The sequence below is a fragment of the Teleopsis dalmanni genome, chromosome X (assembly GCF_002237135.1).
Source record: "Teleopsis dalmanni isolate 2A chromosome X, ASM223713v2, whole genome shotgun sequence".
Taxonomy (NCBI): domain Eukaryota; kingdom Metazoa; phylum Arthropoda; class Insecta; order Diptera; family Diopsidae; genus Teleopsis; species Teleopsis dalmanni.
The window spans coordinates 54,130,466-54,150,037 of record NC_051848.1 but is presented as its reverse complement, the minus strand read 5'-3'; the positions used below and the strand labels follow the sequence as shown (position 1 = coordinate 54,150,037).

The following is a 19,572-nucleotide window of genomic DNA, read 5'->3' as shown; positions in this document are numbered from 1 at the left end:
TTTTTTCATTTAATAGGTGTACACATATTGTTTTAAAAATTTTCCCTTGAAAATATATTTTAAATTCAATATGCAGTAGTAACAAGTTTTGTGGATTTCAAAAATTTAAATGAATTCATAGATTTTTAAATTATTTTTATTTATTATTAATATGTTATAAACGCTTTACATTGTATTTGTATCTTGTTATAAAAAAATTATTGAGTACCTTTTTTAACTAAATATGTACATAAACATATATAAATAAGTACATAAATTTATAGAACATTTTTTCTTAAATTATAGCTTAAATTAAATTAAATTTATATAAAAAAATATATATTTTACGAAATTTCCTTGTACCTTATAATTTTATACGAGTGTATTGTATAGTTAAGAGTTAAATAATGTGAATTATAATGGTTTTTATATATTTTTTAATCTGGCTATAGGTCCCTTTATGTTAAATTTCGACTCTTCTTGAGAGTCATCATCAGGATTACGATCTAACATAAATTAATATTACTAAAACCATATCTACGTCATCCTCTTTATTCTATCGTTTATATTGCACTATATTGAATCTATATTGAATTGTTTAACAAAAAGGGACCTATAGCCAGATTAAAAAATATATAAAAATCATTATAAGAAAACAGATCGATAAATTAATATAAATTATTTTACCGAGTTCGGTCTGAATATTCATAACATTAAATTAAATACTTATTTGCCATGATTATATTTAGTACTATTTTAATTAATCTAATGACTGTGTTATATAGAAAATTCAACTTGTTATTTTGAGAAATTGAACTAAAATTATTTAAGACTATATAATATACGAGTATAAGTAATTTGTTATGTGTGTGTGTTATTAATCCACTCGTTAAGCAACTCAAAAATATTGTTATTAAACTATTAAGATAACCCTAATAATTTATGTTGAATTTATTTTATTTGAAAATTTGAAAATTGAAAATTGTGTGCGATATTCAAAAATCATGGTGAAATAAAAATTATTTAAATATTTGTTAGATAAAACTCGTATCCCACCACACTTCCAAGAATTTCATCAGAACAATACTTAGTATATAACATATAGAACATATAGTAGACTAGTTTAGTTTAAATTAGAATTATGAATTATGAATAAAAACTAACAAAGTCTACATATAATAATTTTACTATATAATATATATATACATACATATATATATATATCACAAATAAATGAATGCTGATAGCCAAATATAGAAAAAATCTATAGTACACATAGAAACTAAAAAAAAAAAATCTTTCAACGAATCATTAGAAACAACTAACATATTAGTAATGAATTTACTGTCATATTACAAAAAATCTACATAATACATTAGATATATAAAATATATATATATACATAAATTCATACTTAAATAGTTTCATATTTTGTCGTGGTGAAATTAAATGATTGAAAATTGTAAATAACCTTTTTGCTATTCGTTTTTAGTGCTGTCAGTTTGAGTTTTTATCATAGAAAATAAATTTTTTGCAAATTTCATAAATAAAATTAAAAAAATTAAAAAAGTGTACAATATTGGAAATCTGCTTAATTATAAGTAAGTTACCTTATGACAATTAATTTTGAATAATTTACATTTACTTTATTCACCACATTTTTTTTTTTTTGACTCCACTAATTTAATTATATATAATTATTTGAAAAACTGCATTATACTTTTTGTTTAATTTATGTATCTAATTTCAAAAGCTCTGTATATAAATTATAAAGTAAATAATTTCAGTAGTTAAAGTCTAAAATTTAAATAATAGTCATTTTATTTATCAGCTCATTAAAGCTATTTCAACTTGATTTTTCTGATTATCCTATAATATGCGTCTATGGTTTTTCTCTTCCATTATTGTTTTTTTTTAATTCTATAGTATTTCGTTATTAGTAACAGTTTTGACACAACAGACCAACAGTTCTAAAAGGAACTTAGACCTAACCCAATAACAAGTGCTAAATAAATAGTATAAAAACTTTGGTAAAGAACATAGTTAGTTCTAGACACAATAAGCGTTTAAAAAAAATTATCCTATAATTATTCTAAAGCATTTAAGAGGATGAAAAAATATATATATTAATTGTTTTATTTTATCAATCATTTATAGAAGTGATAATAATATATACTGCAAATTTGAAAATCTTTTTTATAATCACTACAGAAAAGTTTCTAAGTTATATCTTAAAGTGTTCGAACATAACGATAATAGAGCAATTTGAAGTAATCCGAATTTAAGTATCTAAATCGAGTAAATAGATTTTAAACTGCTGAATGTTCAAGTTAATTGCACAATAGATCTTACTTACTTACTTAGTTGGCCATTATAGAAGTAAGTCGTCCTTGGCCGCGTCGAATAGCCTCCGCCAGCAAATCGGATCAGTGGCTTACTGTCGTTAGTAGTGAATTGTAGTAGTGCACTACAACAACAAAAATTATTTTTATATTAATTTAATTAATTGAAGATTTGGCTGATAATGCAGATGTGTCAAATATTGCCAAATACCTAAATTAAAGATTTGGCTGATCATGCAGATGTGTCAAATATTGCCAAATACTTACCATCAATGGTCTTGGAATTATTACTTATATAACACCTCTTCTATTAGAGTACAAATAAGCACTACTGTCATATATATATATATAATAATAAATGCTTGAATATTAATTGTTATTAAATATTTCAAGCACCTACCAGTGTTCGAGCACAAGCATATTCGGGCATCAGAATGTTCGAATCTTCAAATGGCTCAAGTAATATTTAAAGCACAATGTTATAACAATAGATAATATTGTTAAAAGCAATTATCTTAAATTCATTTAAATACAACTTCAGTCAATTGTATTAATGCTCTACACGGGCATAAGTACAATTCTGCTCTTCGAGTCGGAAATATAGATCTTTGAACGCATACGCCATAAACTCTAAACTTTTATCAAATTTCGTCAACTTATCTCATGTAGTACCTTCTATTTTTTCTAAATAAAGAGCATGGTCCACAACACTTTAATGACTATGACAATATAGTTATGCATAGGCCATATATGTTGTAAAAAAAATTCACGAAGCATATCATTTTATTATTTCTTCCATAAAAACCTTAATGATTACGTTGATCTGGGCATCCTTGTAGTTTGAAAAATATTCGACACAAGACACTTGAAATATCAGAATAGAGAAAATTTATTTCCATGCTACGTTTCTATCAAGAGTGGGTAATATTTTCTACAGAAATAATAATAAGTCTATTTATGAACCGTATATGGTTAATTTTAAGACGTCGTGTCAATCTTCAATTAAGCAAGAGAGTTTGACACAAGTAGAAGTAGAGGGCTAAATATTTCAAATTAATCATTTTGAAATCTTCGAATTTCAATATAATTTAGATTCACTATAAAAAACTAAAAATAAAAATAAACAGACGATTATACTTTTTGATCATTTTAAAGATAGTTGATATCAGTTTTTTTGTAGTTCAGTTGATAAAATTATTTCGTATTTATCTTTACTTCTTGTCATCGTCCCATGACTTCGATTTCGATGATCTAACTGTTGACACAGTTTGATAATCGAAAAAACCTTAAAAAATGTGTGTTATTAATATCGTTCGGTTTTTACTCTGAAATATTTCTACTACACCCGATGATCAAGCTAATATGCTGTAAAACATGTCATATATACTATATAAAATGTGTTCTATTCTATTCTACTGATGATATTCTAAAATATCATATGCTCTAGCTTTCATAAAAATATAGAATAGTTGTTTAAACTAATAATTAAAGTCCTGTTTAAGTTATTCATTTATATTTTAGTGTCTTACTTACTTAAATAAAAATATATATTAAAAATATGTGATTAAGTTGAAGTAATTAGAAAAGGTATATACTGAAATTCTACTATTCTCTGAACACCTACTATCTTCATCAACATTAGGGTTAATGATCTACTGATCTGAAAATCTACTATTGTCATCATCAACATTAGGATTGATGTTCTATTCATCTGAAGATCTACATTAGGGTTGATGATCTACTGATCTGAAGATTTACTGTTCTCATTACCATCAACATTAGAATTGATAGTCTACTGACCTGAACATCTACTGTTCTCAGTATCATCAACATTTCATTATAGTTAGGGGTGAAAGTAAATTCCTTTACTTTATATTATATACTATCTTTATATTTCACGATTTTTAATTTTCGGCTTCCTATACATATTGTCTTCATTACTTCTTGTCTTGTGTTCTACTTCGTTTTTCACTGTTTATTGTTATAACGTTTCTATATCAACGAATTTTTTAAAATTTTAATGGATCTTATGACATTTTGCTGGTCATTCTTTCGAAGTAATGTTTTCAATTATATTTTGAACTCATTACTCACAACCATATGTTAATATTGGTCTGTCCATTATTCATATATAAAATCTTCTTAGATTTTCATAACTGTGTTCATATATTCTAGCGAATTAGATAAAGCTTATAAATTAACAAAAATTTATCTTTACGTATTCTGAACTCTATGGGTAACTGTATATATTATTTTGTTATATGGATGTTTCGCAATATTAACATATTGCATAGAGTGGTAGCTGGAACCTATAACATTTCTCTTATGTTTAGTTGTGTCAATGTTTGCTTTAAGTCCTATTAGTCTAGTGGCTTCTTTAACCAACTATTGTTTGCAAATACCTATTGCAAAATATTGTAAATCCTTGGTTTATAAGTGTATAGTGTCAATAATATAAAAACAGGGTAGATAAAAAGTCACAAAAATATAACGCTAAGTTCATAACCTATCTAATAATCTGAATAAATGTGTGCATAATTAATATTAGGTAAAAATTAGTTTAATTGATAGAAAGATTAGAAAACTTTAAAAGCATGACAATCAAGACAAGCACTCATTTTAGACTCAATTAGGTATGCCATAGATAATGCTTGTCATTATTATTTTAAATATCTATTGTATATATTTTCATATACTTAAACTCAAAACTCTATTATCCTTTTTTAGCATTACATTTAATTTATATATATACATAAATATCTCAATGTAAACTTATTAAAATAACTGAACTTTGAGGTACGTCCAATTTCTTACACATATAATATGTAATGGATTTATATTCCTCTCGACCATTTAACTATAATCTATTGAAGGAACTACTTACTATATGTAAGAGTACATATCTATATTTCAATTTAAGATTAAATAAATAGTTAATAATTCAAGTAAATTTTAAGATATATATTTATACTTGTCTTCTTAGTATAATTAAGCTGGATTATGTTACTTCTATATAGTATATAATAAAATTTAAAAGTTGGTGCTGTGATTGCCATATAACTTGGATCACCATTATATATTGTATTTAAAATTTATGTTGCACATATGGTATAATAAGTTTATATGACACTAATCCAAATTTGTTATTTTTATGGTTGTTTTTATGGACGTAATAAGTATAGAATAAAGAGAGTACACAATTTTTTTAATTAAAATTTTAAGCAAATATTTCATCAGATAGTATAAGGGAAGCCATTGCCCGATTATGATTATTATAATCATAACACATAACTACTAGGGCCTTCGTCTACTGTGACATTATATCACGTCTATTATATAAAAGCTAGCTATACCAAAGATTTCGTTATCACAGTCGTTAGTTTAATGTAGCATATTTTCGCAATAGGCTATAGATAAATGATTTTGCTTATAAGAAATACATTCATAAAACGTTTAATATATTATGAACATGGAGATATTATTAAATTGTGTTATGTATTATCATTATTTTGTACAGTATAGTGAATATAACCTTTTTGTACTCAAATGACAACACTTAAAATTCCGACTAGAGTTTGAAATGGGTTTTAATGGTCTTTAAAAATTTAGTTTTAACACAAAAATAGGATTGGTTATTTATAACTTAATGAAGACAATTGCCCCAAAGTTATATCCTCTGAAATTAAATAATCTATTCTTGATTGTGAATTGAAACCAATCTAAACTTCTCCATCACTCTTTATGTTCCTCTCTCTTAATATTGGTATGGTTTGTAAATATTTTTTTACTCATGAGTATATAAGTAATTTTATTACTTAGTAATCTCTTTATGAATATTATATATACATCACCGTCCCTTACAAATATATACCAAACTTTATTTGGTATACTTCTGTCTCTTATATATACTTTGTGATGGTGTTTTATTACAGTTTATACGCCTAAAGAAATAGCACAAAGTCATTAAGGATGTTCCTGACTAAACATCTTAATTACTCTTAGATCAGATATATGTTAAGTTAGGTAAGGTGAGCGGCTGCCTTGTGTGCAAGAAAGCTCACTTGAGCTCAAATAATGACCCATTGTGATACCAGAAGAGATTGTGATACCAGAAGTATACGAACAATGTCGAAACGCAACGATCTAATGGGGGGATTAGGTTAAGGTGAACCACACTGACAGTTCTATGAATTTCGCAGATATTTGTTCATACTTAAACAATTCTCATTAATTTTATAATTTAAAAACAATTATACGGGTTGGACCAACTGCATCGTCGATTTCTGTTACATTCCTAATTTCTCAATATATAATCTGTATATATTTTATAAATAATATAAAAGTTAAAAATACCATAAATATGCATTTGTGTCAACTTAATATAGTGTTTCCACATTTGAAGACTAATGCCATATCTCTAGCATATTTATTGTATAGCTAAGTATTCAACCGGGATCTGATATTACAGAGGATCATCAAGTTTAATTTAAATAAATGTTATTGTTCATATATTTTATAGAATGTGTCTGGAAAATAATTCCATTGGCTAATTAAATGATAAAACCTTTTTCTTTATATACCATAAAGATTTATTTCTATTCTGAAGAGGTACGCATAAAAATTTTTCTGTGAAATGTCTTCTGTATGCTCAGTCGTACATTGTTTCCACTAATTTATTTTGTCATCTTATATATATCAGAGCAGTTTTTAAAAAATTTTGTACAAATGGATAATTTGTCGTAGAAGACTCACATATTTATACATATTATATTATATTTTGATCGAACGTTGTTTACAGGGTTCGTTGTATTACATATTTGATAAACCGAGAGTCAACTGTTGTGTTATTAAGTCCAACAAATTTATAAATTCTTCTTTCATATTATTTAAATATGGTAGGACGTTGGGACAGCGCACCGTCCAACAAGTGGCCCCACTGAAGTGAAAGATTAGCCGAAGTAGACCGCGAAACAGCTTGGGTCCTTTTTCATCCTTTGATTCTCGTATGTCGTTATTGAGTTAAAACTGGAGTGGTTTCAGTTCGCATAACTACATTTCTTTTTAATGTAAGCAGCTCATTTAGTTTGAGGTTGCCTACCAAGTCATCACCAACCCAATAGTGTCCCAAGACAGTCTTCCTCCTACTTGCCTAGTGTTGGACATTGGCACAATATATGCACAGCTATCTCCTTTTCTTCTAGACATAGTCTACAAGTGTCTTCCTCAGCAAGAGTTATTTTTTGGAGATGATACTTGAAGTTGCCATGTCCACAGTAATTTGTGAGGACAACCAGCTTAGGGTGCTCCGCGGATAGCTAAGCACTTTTATCGCTTTCCTGACCCACGGTTTCGGCAACATGAGTTTGATCTATCTACAAGTGCTCAACTCTCTCCATCTATTAAGATAAAGTGAGGTTATCCATTTATAGGCATAGACTGTCATCATGTTGTAACCCAATGGTATTTTGGGTTCTGGACCACAGAAGTTATGGCTTGATCCTTGCTTTGTAAGTTCATCTGCCTTCTTGTTTTGCTCAATACCGATGTGTCCCTTAACCCACATGACCGTTACCTCATTTCCATGAGCACAGTCCATGAGCTTCGTTACATATTCTTGAACTAAGATGTTAGTTATGTATGTTTATTGTATGTTTTTGATAACTGTTTGATTGTCCAGCGCTATCAGAATCTTTTTCTGATACACCTGCCAATCCAATAGATCCAGAACATATGAGACCGCCATTCAAATTCACTATAACAAAACCTGTTCCATCCTGTATTTTTAAGCTATTTAATGTAGCTATTATTTTATAGTAAATACGTGCTTATTCGAGATAAATCAATAGAAACTAATTTCAGCTATGCAGCTCTGTTGTCTAATAACGATATTATTATTTTATTTCAAAATAAAAAACAAAATTTTAAAATAAAGTGATTTATTATTGATCAATTCTTAATTTAGCTTCACATACAGTTTGTCAAGGAAATGTATGCAAAAGTTTTATTAAATATTTCCATATTAAACTGAGAATTTAATGTGAATATTTCACGCCATTTTTATTAATTAATTTTTTATTATTTTATAATTGCTTTTAAAAATAATTCATTTTAATTAATATATATTTTAATATTTTTTTGTTTAAGATTTTAATTATTTTTTTTTTGCATCGAAACCAATAAAATAAATAAAAATTATACCGATTTTTGCAAACAATTTTTTTTCAATCAACTGTAACTTATGTATATATAATTTAATACTTAGCTTATCTTTAAAAATTTATATTCTACATAAAAATAAAATTATTAAAAAATAAATTGATTTTTGGCTTTATGGCTTTTGCAGCCAATACAAAAACAAAAGTTGTGCTTTCATACTTAAATGTGATTTTTGTTGCAATGAAATTTTTAAATTATTGTATTTATATGTTGATGTATTTATTGAATTTTATAAATAAATTTACTCTATATATTATTACGATATAAATCTAAAATACGTAAAAAAAGAATACGAAACCATGAAACGAAAAAATAAGAAAAACAAAAGTTCTTTGTACTGCACCACAAACTAAGCTAATTTTCAACTATACAAAAAAATTAAAATAAATTAAAATAAAATAACTTTAATTAATTATTAATGATTAATGATTAAACTAGTAAAATGCTAATGAAATAGAATGACAAAGTCTTTTGTTGTATTTTTCTATATTTTATTATATATATGTATAATTAATAATAATACTAGTTATAAGTAGGGAACTCATGTAGTAGCGAAATATAATTTGTAGTCTGTATTGCTAAATAAAGTTAATCTTAAACTAAAATAAATGGTTTTCTCTATTGACACTCTATTTATTGACCTTTTACTATATTTTTACAGCAGACACTCGGTTTAACGAATACCCGTTATATCTAAATATATTCGCTACTTATTTGGATATAACGAACTCTCCAGAACTCCCTTCTGGGTTTGGAGTAGGTCACTAAACCCTGTTACGTCAATAAAAAGTAACATAGAACCTACTTTATAACGAACTCTCTAAATCAGGGTTGTCCAAAGTACGGCCTGCGGACCACATGCGGCCCATGGCTAGTGTTTGTGTGGCCCAGGGCATATGTTTTTAATCTACTACAATTGTGCAAGTTTTTTTTGGCGTACTGGTAAAACCACATTATTTTACTTTTATGGTATACCAAATAAATGAATTTAAATTGATAAATTCATACATCTACATTATAGACGTATTTGTTTTTGTCGAAAACAACTATGAACGTATCTATTTGTTTCTGTGGCCCTTCAATCTGTATAGTGATTTATATTAGCCCGGGACCGCATCTGGTCTGGACAGCCGTGCTCTAAATAATAAATGATTTTGTGCTGGAAAATTGCAGAGTCGTAGGTTTAGTGCATTAGTGCGTTTAAATACTTACTTATGCTGCTACTCATATGCACTCATACTCATCACACAGTTGATTTATAAATATTTGCGTTAATGAGTGCTGGTGCTAATGAATCAACCTCACAAGAGTGCGAAAAATTTTTATTTTTACGTTTATGTACATGTTCATATGTATCTATATATTGAAGCAATGAGTATATATTGCTTTTACCTACGTCTTCAGGTACCAGTCCGCCAAATAGCAGACTGTAGCTCCGTCACTCACATGGGCCTATATAATCTACCCTCAGTGGGTTCAAACCCATGCACACAGCACATCGCCAGTATACTCAACACATCTACCCGGGTGTATCAAATTTCAAAACAATTATAAAAAACCAAAACAATTACGAAGAAACAATTACAAAAATATTTACAAAAACAATTAAAAAAATAAATAGGTATTCTATCTGTCCGTGCTCATGCAAACGGATTGGCCGCTTCTCTAAAATATCAATATCAATGTTTCCGTTTGATGTAATATTCATAAATGACTCATACTCATAATACTCATAAGTCATTTGTGACAAGTAGAAGTATCAATGAGTGACATACGAAAAGAATATAAGTAAGTATAAGTTCTTTCAGTTTATTGTATGAGTCCGTATGAGTAAAATACTGCCAATAGACTCAAGTGTTGAGTACTCTTTATAGTGCTCTAAACAAATGTTGCACATATAGTGAAATGCATTCGAAATAATAAGAGGCCTTGCTGTTATATCTTTCATTATATCAAGAGACGATGTGTGTTTGCTGAGTCACAGAAGCAGAAATCTCCAACATAACGTAGACAGCCTAAATCGTAACGCCTAGCTAGCAAGCTTGGAAATAACCACGTGTAAAATGGTTGTCGTGTCCTGTGGATACTGCGCTGTAACAGATCCTTTCATAGCTGTTGAGAACATAAATATAAATGTTGTACAATCCATAAGCGGAGCAGCAGAACACGTAGCGGCTCGTATACATATGGCAAAGTCTGCATTTGGCCAACTACAAATCAACCAACTACAAATCAAATCAATCAATTCACGAACACAAGTCTTCAAATGCCTGAGACGCTTCTTCGAAATATAGTGGACAGAACGCATCTCTAACGCAGAATTGTGGAAAAGAGCAAATATACAAAGCGTCGAGAGCGAAATTAAAAAAACGAAAATAGCAATGGATCGGATATACGCTACGCAAGTCGAATTCCTGTAAAACTAAGCAAGCCCCAAAGTGGAACCCGCAAGGCAGTCGCCGGTCTGGCGCTCTTTCAAGAACATGGTGAAGGACAATTGATGCCGATTTAACATCAGCGCGCTACTCATGAACCCACATCTGTACGGCAGCTCCAAATAGAATATGGTTCAGAGGAATTGTGGAGGCCCTATGCTCCACTGGGAGTTAACGGAATAAAGAAGAAGAAGAAGAAGTCAACATTTATACCATTAAAGCATCCGTGGTTTCCATTTCAAAAAAATTTTAAAAGGAATAAGTTGTTATTTTTCCCATATATCTGTATTTGATCCTTGAATACCGACCAACATCTCACAAAGTGCTGTAAGTTTTCTATTTCATTTAAGTTGCACATAGAATATATTCCAAAAATTTGTATTGTCATTCGATATCTCCAATATACCATATTAACCCTAAAGATACGTTTGTGCTCTACTTTATCAAGATAGTTACTTTAAACAGAATACTTGCAGGAGCCGGTATTGACGTTGTTCTAATCATTATAGCGATTATAACGTAATTATATATAAAATTATATATGAAAAAGTATACGTTTATTCTCTAAGCTCAACAGTGGTTTATAGTCCACAATTACATCTTAAGTTGTAACTCAACTTGTGAGACGTAACACGTCCGTGTTATCAGCTCTGAAGGTAAAACCAGCACTTGTTGTCAAATCAGATAAGGTTATAAGGTTGCAGTGGTAGCCTTTTGCAACAAAGCTCTCTCCAGCTGAAATAATGGTCCATTATGATACCTGGAGAGTAGAGCCAATACAGTTGAAAAATATTTTCCGGTAATTAATATGCCGGAATCTTCAACACCTTTGAAGATTTAATATGAAAATTATTTACTATTTTACAACATATAAGATATATATTTATATATATATAGCATATATAAACATATATATATATATATATATATATAGCATATATATATATACTATTTTACAACATATTTATTGTAAATATAGCATCAGAAATCTTTCTACATTTTTTTTTAAAAATGTTTTGAAAGTTATATTATTGTTAATAAAACATATCTTAAATTTCGATTATTATTTATTACTCAATATCTAAAATATACTGTCACAATGAAATCAGTATTTTCACCACAGCATCCGTCTGTCCGGTCTTTTTCACAATAAATCATTCCCTAATCCTTGCCACACTCTGCAAGGATTTCAATCTTTTACAATCAATCCTTCATTTATTACGACATTTAGTAGGACAAAGAGTTTTATTATACCATATGTTAATAGGAGCGGATTTGGACGCAATAGATTAAGTGTGGAAGGTTGGAAAATTGTCATTACAATGTGTCACTTAGACTCATTTCTTTAAAAACTCTTTAAGATAGAGTTAAATAAGGATATAGAATGAAAGTTCTCTATCTACCATCATATTTTACGAATAATACGCAGAAACTTGTTGACAAATACTTGTATCTTTCTCTCTATGTGTCTGAATTGCTTCGATGTTTTACAGCCGTAGTACAAGACAGATTTCACATTTGTGTTAAAGACTCCCCTGATACTTTTTAATGCTCTACTGAGGATATTATCTACCGCGGGTATAAAAAGCAATGTTGATAGTATACACCCTTGTCACACATCTGTTTTGATGAAAAAAAACTCAGAGAGCTGGTTTTTGTGGAGCACGCAACACTTAGTATTCTTGTATAGCTCCTTCAGAAGGTTTATAATTTTTTCTGGTATCGCCTTTTTGAAGACTGCTGCCCAAATGTATGGTCGGTTTAAAATGTCAAAGGCTTTTTTTAAAATCTATGAAGGCAACATAGATGGTAGCTCTAAACTCAAAGATAATTGATTGATAATGCGAATTGTATATATTAGATCAACGCATGATCTATTGTTACGAAAGCCATGCTGGTTTCATCTTTAATTTGCTTCTGCTACTGTGGAAATTCTATTTTGTATACGTGCTGTGAAAATCTTGCTCGGGATTGGTAATAAGCTTATTCCTCAGAAGTTATTACAGTCACTTGCAAATCCTATTTTTAAGAGCAGCGCTTCATTCCAGCTGCCAGGTATAACTTCTGACTGACTGAAAGTGAAACATTGCAATTTAGTAGTTCTGGACATATGTTGTCTCCGTCTAAAGCTTATTATTCTGAAGTTTATTTATTGCTTCTGCAACCTTATCTCTCATTGGAGGATTTACATTGACGCATTGAAATTTTGATCGCATTTTAACTTTTATTTGCGGTTTCTTCATCGGTAGTTGCTTCTAACAGATTATTTAATATTTATTTAAAATCCTCAGCCCATCGCTTAAGTTGTTTCCTAAGGTCAGTTATGATATTTCCATATTTATCTTTGATGGATTTCTCTCCGTTATGGTTGGTGTCGGCCGTTTCCCTAGTTATTGAATAGAGATTCCTCATGTCATCACTGATTGCACCTGATTCAGCTATTGCGGTTTTCTTTTGTCGCGTCTGCAGTACTTTTTAATGACCTTGCACATTTGTGTGTATTGATGTCGCAAGTGACCATCCATAGTTTTATTATATTACTTTTGCGAACAGTGCTCTACTTGCGATCTTAAATAATCGCTAATTATATGAATCTGCTAATTTACCACTACAACCAACCAACCATATTAATAATGTATTCTGTAAGGTTCGTGTGAACATATAACGTTCTAGAATATCAGGTAGATATGTGTATGGCAATATATGGCGGTTTAATGTATTTTAAGTAATACATTATCTATTGATGGTGATTAGTGGGCCCAGATAATATAATCAATTTAGAATAGACATTTATAATCGATTGCAATCGGTTCGCTGGTTTCTAGCCACGTGGGACAGATTTTAGTATAATCGAAGGGAACGAATCTGATTATGCTGAAGAAAAGATTAATATATATCTTTATATATATATAAAGATATATGGTATGTTTGTATCCTATAAGTTGACCACGAACTTGATAATTGTGATTCGTTTCTATCAGCCGTATTTTCCATATTTTGGATCATCTGAATATGGATTAAACACACGCAAATTTTTTTGCTTAGTAAATAACAGCGCTCACAATTTTTTTCAGGTATGCCTGATAGAGTCATTAATTTTCGATGAGTATATTCATTTATTCATACCACTCGAGTATATGCTATGATTTATGCGTCATTTGCCATTTATGCTGCTCTACTTAGAAATATATAAGTATTCTTGTGAAGCTGATTCATTAGCACTGGCATTCGTTAACAAAATGCCGGTCACTTATGAATCATTTCGGTGGCGAATGTGAATGCATATACTGGATGGATTGACAATTACCTGACTTCACAATAGGTGGCAGCACGAGAACAAAATCAATTATATTTAGTATATCCGTTTTGCAAATTTTAAACGAAAGATGTAAAAGTTTTGACTTCATCAGATGTTTGGTCATCTTTTTGCAAATAATTGTTATAGTGGACCTTGGTGAGTTTTTATAAAATGGAAAAAATTGAATATCGTTCAGTAATGAAGTTCCTCCATTTGAATGGAATAAACAATGATGCACTCAAATTGAAAATGGATTCTGTTTATGGCAACCTTGTACCATTGTTAACAAACAATAAATTATTGGAAAGCTGAATTTAAACGTGGTCATACGAGTGTTTTTGATGAAGAGCGTCTGGGCTGTCAAACAAAAGTCAGAACTGAAAAAAGCATTAAAAAAATTCACAATGTTGTGTTGAATAATCCAAAAACTGAATTGCCTGAGATAGCAGAGATAACAAACATATTATATGAACGTGTATCGAATATTTCACATGAATATTTGGGTATGGGTCCCGCGTTTCCTCACAATTGATCAAAAACGACAACGACTTCGTCATTGAAACAATTGTTTGGAAATGTTTATGTACAATTTAGCTGACTGTAAGCGTGTAGAGTCGAGTAGTGACAATTGATGAAATATGGAACCATTACTTCATACCTGAGGGAAAACAACAAACCATATATTAAGTATTGTAATATCATAAAATAAATACGGCAGGCAGCTAAAATGTCATAGCTGTAAGCTTTGTATATATATATAATATAATTGTTATAAATTTATATGTAATATAACAAATTTAAAAAGAAGTATATATATATATATATATAATTGAATTTATTTTCAACACTGGTTAATTCGCGCTTAACTGAAGGCACCCTGCAGTCAACGCATGAATAATATTTTCAGATTTTTAGATTAGCCGCTGTACAGTCCGATCAACGTTTTAATTTTGACAGCTGACAAGCAAATGGCAAGTACCCTGTAATTGAATGCGAACTAAACCAAGTGACAGCTGAAGTTGACGGTGCAAAATTTTTAGAAATTCATTTTATGTGAATAAAGTGAAATTGGTTTTGAAAAAAATTTTTTTTTTTGACAATGTCACTTTATTGATAAAATGAAGTTGTGCTACCATAAAAACTCAATAAAAGTAAAAATATATTGATTTATAGACGGGAAATTGCTTGCGCGGTTGAAGCATAACACAATCTTAAAATTTCGGACTGTGCTTATTGTACACATTATATTTCATTTCATTTAAATGCAATTATTGAAAGAAAATTATAAATTATTTTAAGCAATATACGGCCAGTAAAACATTTACTTAATATGTCCTTGAAGCCAAAATCTGTTAATTTCGATGAAATTTGGCCACAATTACGCGCTACTGCAACGGCTGTTGTTACTTTAGGCAAGGTTGAACGCGATGCCTGGAATACCAGTTTCAGGTACATTTAATTACAGTTAAATAACTCTCTGCATAACGTCAAAATGCATGCACAGTATGTACAGTATTAAGAATTTTGTTTTATTTTTAGTGATGTGTATACGTTGTGCGTCGCACACCCTGAACCATTTGCAGATAAACTCTACGCTGAAACTAAAGATTTTCTAGAGCGTCATGTCAGTACTATGTTATCCGAAAGGGTAATGCCCTTATCGAAAGAGAATGAATCAAGTAATCCACTCTGCCAACCGGATCTACTACAACGTTATTATGAGGCGTGGGCTGAATATAGTCAAGGCGTAGAGTATTTGCACTTCCTCTACTCGTAAGTACCAAATATATACACAGCGCATTATTAATAATAGTATATAGTATAGTATTTCCAAACACTTTGGGTAAAATTGTATATTATTGCAGGTACCTCAACCAACAGCATATTAAAAAACAAAAACTATCTGATGCTGAAGTAGTTTATGGTACCATATCCACACAACACAGGGAGCAAATGGAAATTGGCGAATTAGGTAAAAAATGTTTACAATCAGTTAATTAAAAAAAGCTGCTAATTGGTTACTATAAGACGGTTACTATGTATAAGTCTAATAATATCTGTAATAATAATGTAAGTGTATGACTTTTTAAAAAATTCTTAATATTTATGTAATTTTCTGTGTGATCTAAATATGAGTTTTAAGAGTAAGTCTGTCTAGTTTATAATATAAAGTCTTACGCGACAAAATTCTAAATGAATTTTCTGAGAATAAAGAAATTATGCAGAAAAAAATGCGAGCGAATGCAATTTTCTAGGAATTTTAGATAATTATAGTAAACCACATGTAATAGCCTATTCACACAGCACAAGTAATCATGATTAAAATTTATTATGTTCCAGAAGTGACTGAGTTTACTTCACAGAAGCTCTCGTCAATTTCGACGACGAAGTGTTAAATTCACCATTTCTAAAAGGGACTAGTTCACACTTTTTTTTATCCAATTATGTATTGCATTTATAAATCCTTATATATTCTCTGCCATATAGATATCTATGAGTTAATACTATAGCAACATTGAATTGAATTTTAATTGTTTTTTTAATGTTCACCATTTCTAAAAGGGACTAGTTTACACTTCATTTACCCAATTATGTATTCTCATTTATAAATCTTTATATATTATCTGCCATATAGATGTCTATGAGTTAATACAATTAATACTATAATTAATAAATACTATACAACATTGAATTTAATTTTAATTGTGATGTGTAAATAGGCTGTCAAGCTTATTTACACAGCGCAAGACATAACGATTAAAATTTAATTGGCTTCAATTTCGATGACCAACTGCCATTTCCAAAAAGAACTAATTCACATTTCCTCTATTTAACCATATCCTAGTCCATGCATTCGTATTTGTAAATTGTTTCACGCTGTATCTGTCATATAGAACTCTACGATCTACTACAATAACAACAACGATTAAATTTTAAATTAACCCATTAAGTACCAGGCAATTTCAGACTTGGAATTTTACAGTGAAATTTCCATAGCAAATAGTAAATAGTAGAGTTTAATTATATGAGAAGAGTTTAATATTTATTTGAAAGATTACTTTCACTTTATATTTACCCAAAAAAGATAAAATATTCTTTGAATATTAAAAAATATTCAAAGCTAGACGTGTGGTGAATCACACGATGGTCCGAAATGGGTTAATTGTGTTGTGTGAACAGAGTATAATAAAAGCAAGGAATTGTAATTTTGATTACACACAATTCTGTTAGGACTCAGGTACGGCATGAGAAAAATTGTTGTTTTCAATACAAATTATAAAAGTGAGAGTAAGAGAAAAAACAATTTGTCGGATCAAATTTTGGAATGAGTGCCGGGGTATTTATGTCTGGGTACTTAGGCAAAGCAGTGTTTAATAATAAATTTCTCAGAATTTGCGTCTTCTAGAAGCAAATTATCACAATTTTAATGTTTTAGAGAAAAACTGGCAGTAAGCAACATAGCCTATTTTATAAACCGGTAATATTCTAATTATTACACTTTCCGATTTTAATGAGAGGCATATAATAATAAATTAACATTCACATTTTTGGTGACAAATTGAAAATGAGCATATCTACATTTCCTTTTAAATTTATGTACAATGAAAAAGTATCAAAACATTGTAAAAATATGAAATTGGCAATAGTGATGTGACAGTCTACATAACATGTATTTTCGTCATAGCCCGAAAGAGCCAATTTTGCTATGCCCGAGACAGTGTACATAACATGGCCCTTAGGTTCTTTGAAATTAGAATGCGATTTCACACAAAAATCTGACAGCTAAAATTACGCTTGAATAGTAATTTGTATAAAATCAAGTTTAAATTAGGTTCGCAATTCACAATATGATTATTATTTAGCGATATTGTGAATGGCAAGATTTGCAATGCAAGCATGTTTTTACCGAAACGAGCCGAACCGGCAAAATTGCAATCACTTCTGCTAGACTTCCAATTATTCAATTGTTTGTTCGTATAAACGAGGTACCTAACATAATTTTGTAATGTAATTTTATTAACACTTATTAGTTTATATAAGCTATCCTTATATGAAATTCTTGGGACAAAAAGCTGGTAGAAGAGACACAGTAGTCTCAGTATCTTTTTTTTTAGATTCAAGATAATTGATCTTTTGTGTTTTAAAAGTTAAAATTTTGAAAAAGTTTTTACTTCACTTTATTTAACTTTCTTTATTTCTATTAAAATAATACATTACATACATTATTATTAATTATTTACACAAAAAATTTTTATTAAAGGCCTCGATATTTGGCGTTTATGCATGATAGAAGGGCTCAGTACTGAATTGGTCCGGCACATTCTCCAGGGTATTGCCGCTGATCGAGAAAATGATAAATCGATCGATACTAAGAGAATTAAGATTATCCATGGTGTCATACATAGTTTCGTACAGGTGCAAAATTACAAAAAGACTGGGTCACTTAAATTATACCAAGATTTATTTGAAAACTATTTATTAAAAACCAGTGGAGAGTATTATGCGGGAGTATCATCAAAGTTATTACAAAGTTGTACTGTAAGTAAATATATGGAAGAAGTTATTAAAATTCTTGAAGATGAAAATCAGCGAGCGTACAGGTTTTTACATACTAGGTTCGTATAAAATAAATTCAAATTATTGTATGTTGTTTAAATATAAACATTTTATCTTGTATTCCTTCAGCTCGTATCCGAAAATGCGTAAACAATGCGAAGAAAAATTTATTAATGATAGATTGGATTTCTTATATTCTGAGTGTAAAGAAATGGTAACTCAAGAAAAGCGCAAAGACTTACGCAATATGTATATAGTATTGAAACCCATACCCGACAACCTGAAAGATTTGCTGATACAATACTTCTTGGATCATATTAAAAACGAAGGCCTTGAAACAATATCAACATTAAAAGGCGACAATATACACATACAATTTGTTGAAAATATGTTGAAAGTACACCACAAGTTTCAGGAACTTATAGCCGATGTTTTTGAAAATGATTCACTATTTCTAAGTGCTTTAGATAAGGCTTGTGCGAGCGTTATTAATCGTCGTGTAAATGACAAAACGCCATGTCGGAGTGCCGAATATGTAGCCAAGTATTGTGATACGTTATTAAAAAAATCAAAGACTTCAGAATCTGAAATTGACCAAAAACTGACAAACAATATAACAATTTTTAAGTATATTGAGGATAAAGATGTTTATCAAAAGTTTTATAGCAGACTTCTTGCTAAAAGGTAAAATATAAATCAATTAAAAGAAAAATAAATATATAATTTATAATATTTTTCAATATTA

At 29.4% G+C, this 19,572-nt stretch overlaps 1 protein-coding gene across 3 annotated transcripts; it reads left to right on the top strand.

Moving 5' to 3' along the window:
- The first annotated feature begins 1,410 nt into the window (after positions 1 to 1,410).
- LOC119688058 (cullin-2-like) lies at positions 1,411 to 19,515 on the top strand. 3 transcript variants are annotated; one of them, XM_038102685.1, is made up of 6 exons: positions 1,411 to 1,580; positions 15,570 to 15,719; positions 15,810 to 16,043; positions 16,136 to 16,242; positions 18,532 to 18,886; positions 18,957 to 19,515. In XM_038102685.1, exons 2-6 carry the CDS (start codon positions 15,601 to 15,603, stop codon positions 19,513 to 19,515), a joined length of 1,374 nt encoding a protein of 457 aa, XP_037958613.1. In that variant the 5' UTR covers positions 1,411 to 1,580; positions 15,570 to 15,600. The 3 variants fall into 3 exon arrangements, with proteins under 3 accessions (XP_037958613.1, XP_037958612.1, XP_037958614.1); XM_038102684.1 differs by lacking the exon at positions 1,411 to 1,580 and adding an exon at positions 15,249 to 15,295 and having other exon boundaries at positions 15,444 to 15,719; XM_038102686.1 differs by lacking the exon at positions 1,411 to 1,580 and adding an exon at positions 15,323 to 15,421.
- Positions 19,516 to 19,572: the final 57 nt, after the last annotated feature.

Excerpts from the sequence above, each read along its gene's own strand:
- LOC119688058 (XM_038102685.1), top strand. The coding sequence starts at position 15,601 with ATGTCCTTGAAGCCAAAATCTGTTAATTTCGATGAAATTTGGCCACAA. Across the intron at positions 15,720-15,809 it reads GCCTGGAATACCAGTTTCAG|TGATGTGTATACGTTGTGCG; the intron begins GTACATTTAATT and ends TTTTATTTTTAG. Across the intron at positions 16,044-16,135 it reads TATTTGCACTTCCTCTACTC|GTACCTCAACCAACAGCATA; the intron begins GTAAGTACCAAA and ends ATATTATTGCAG.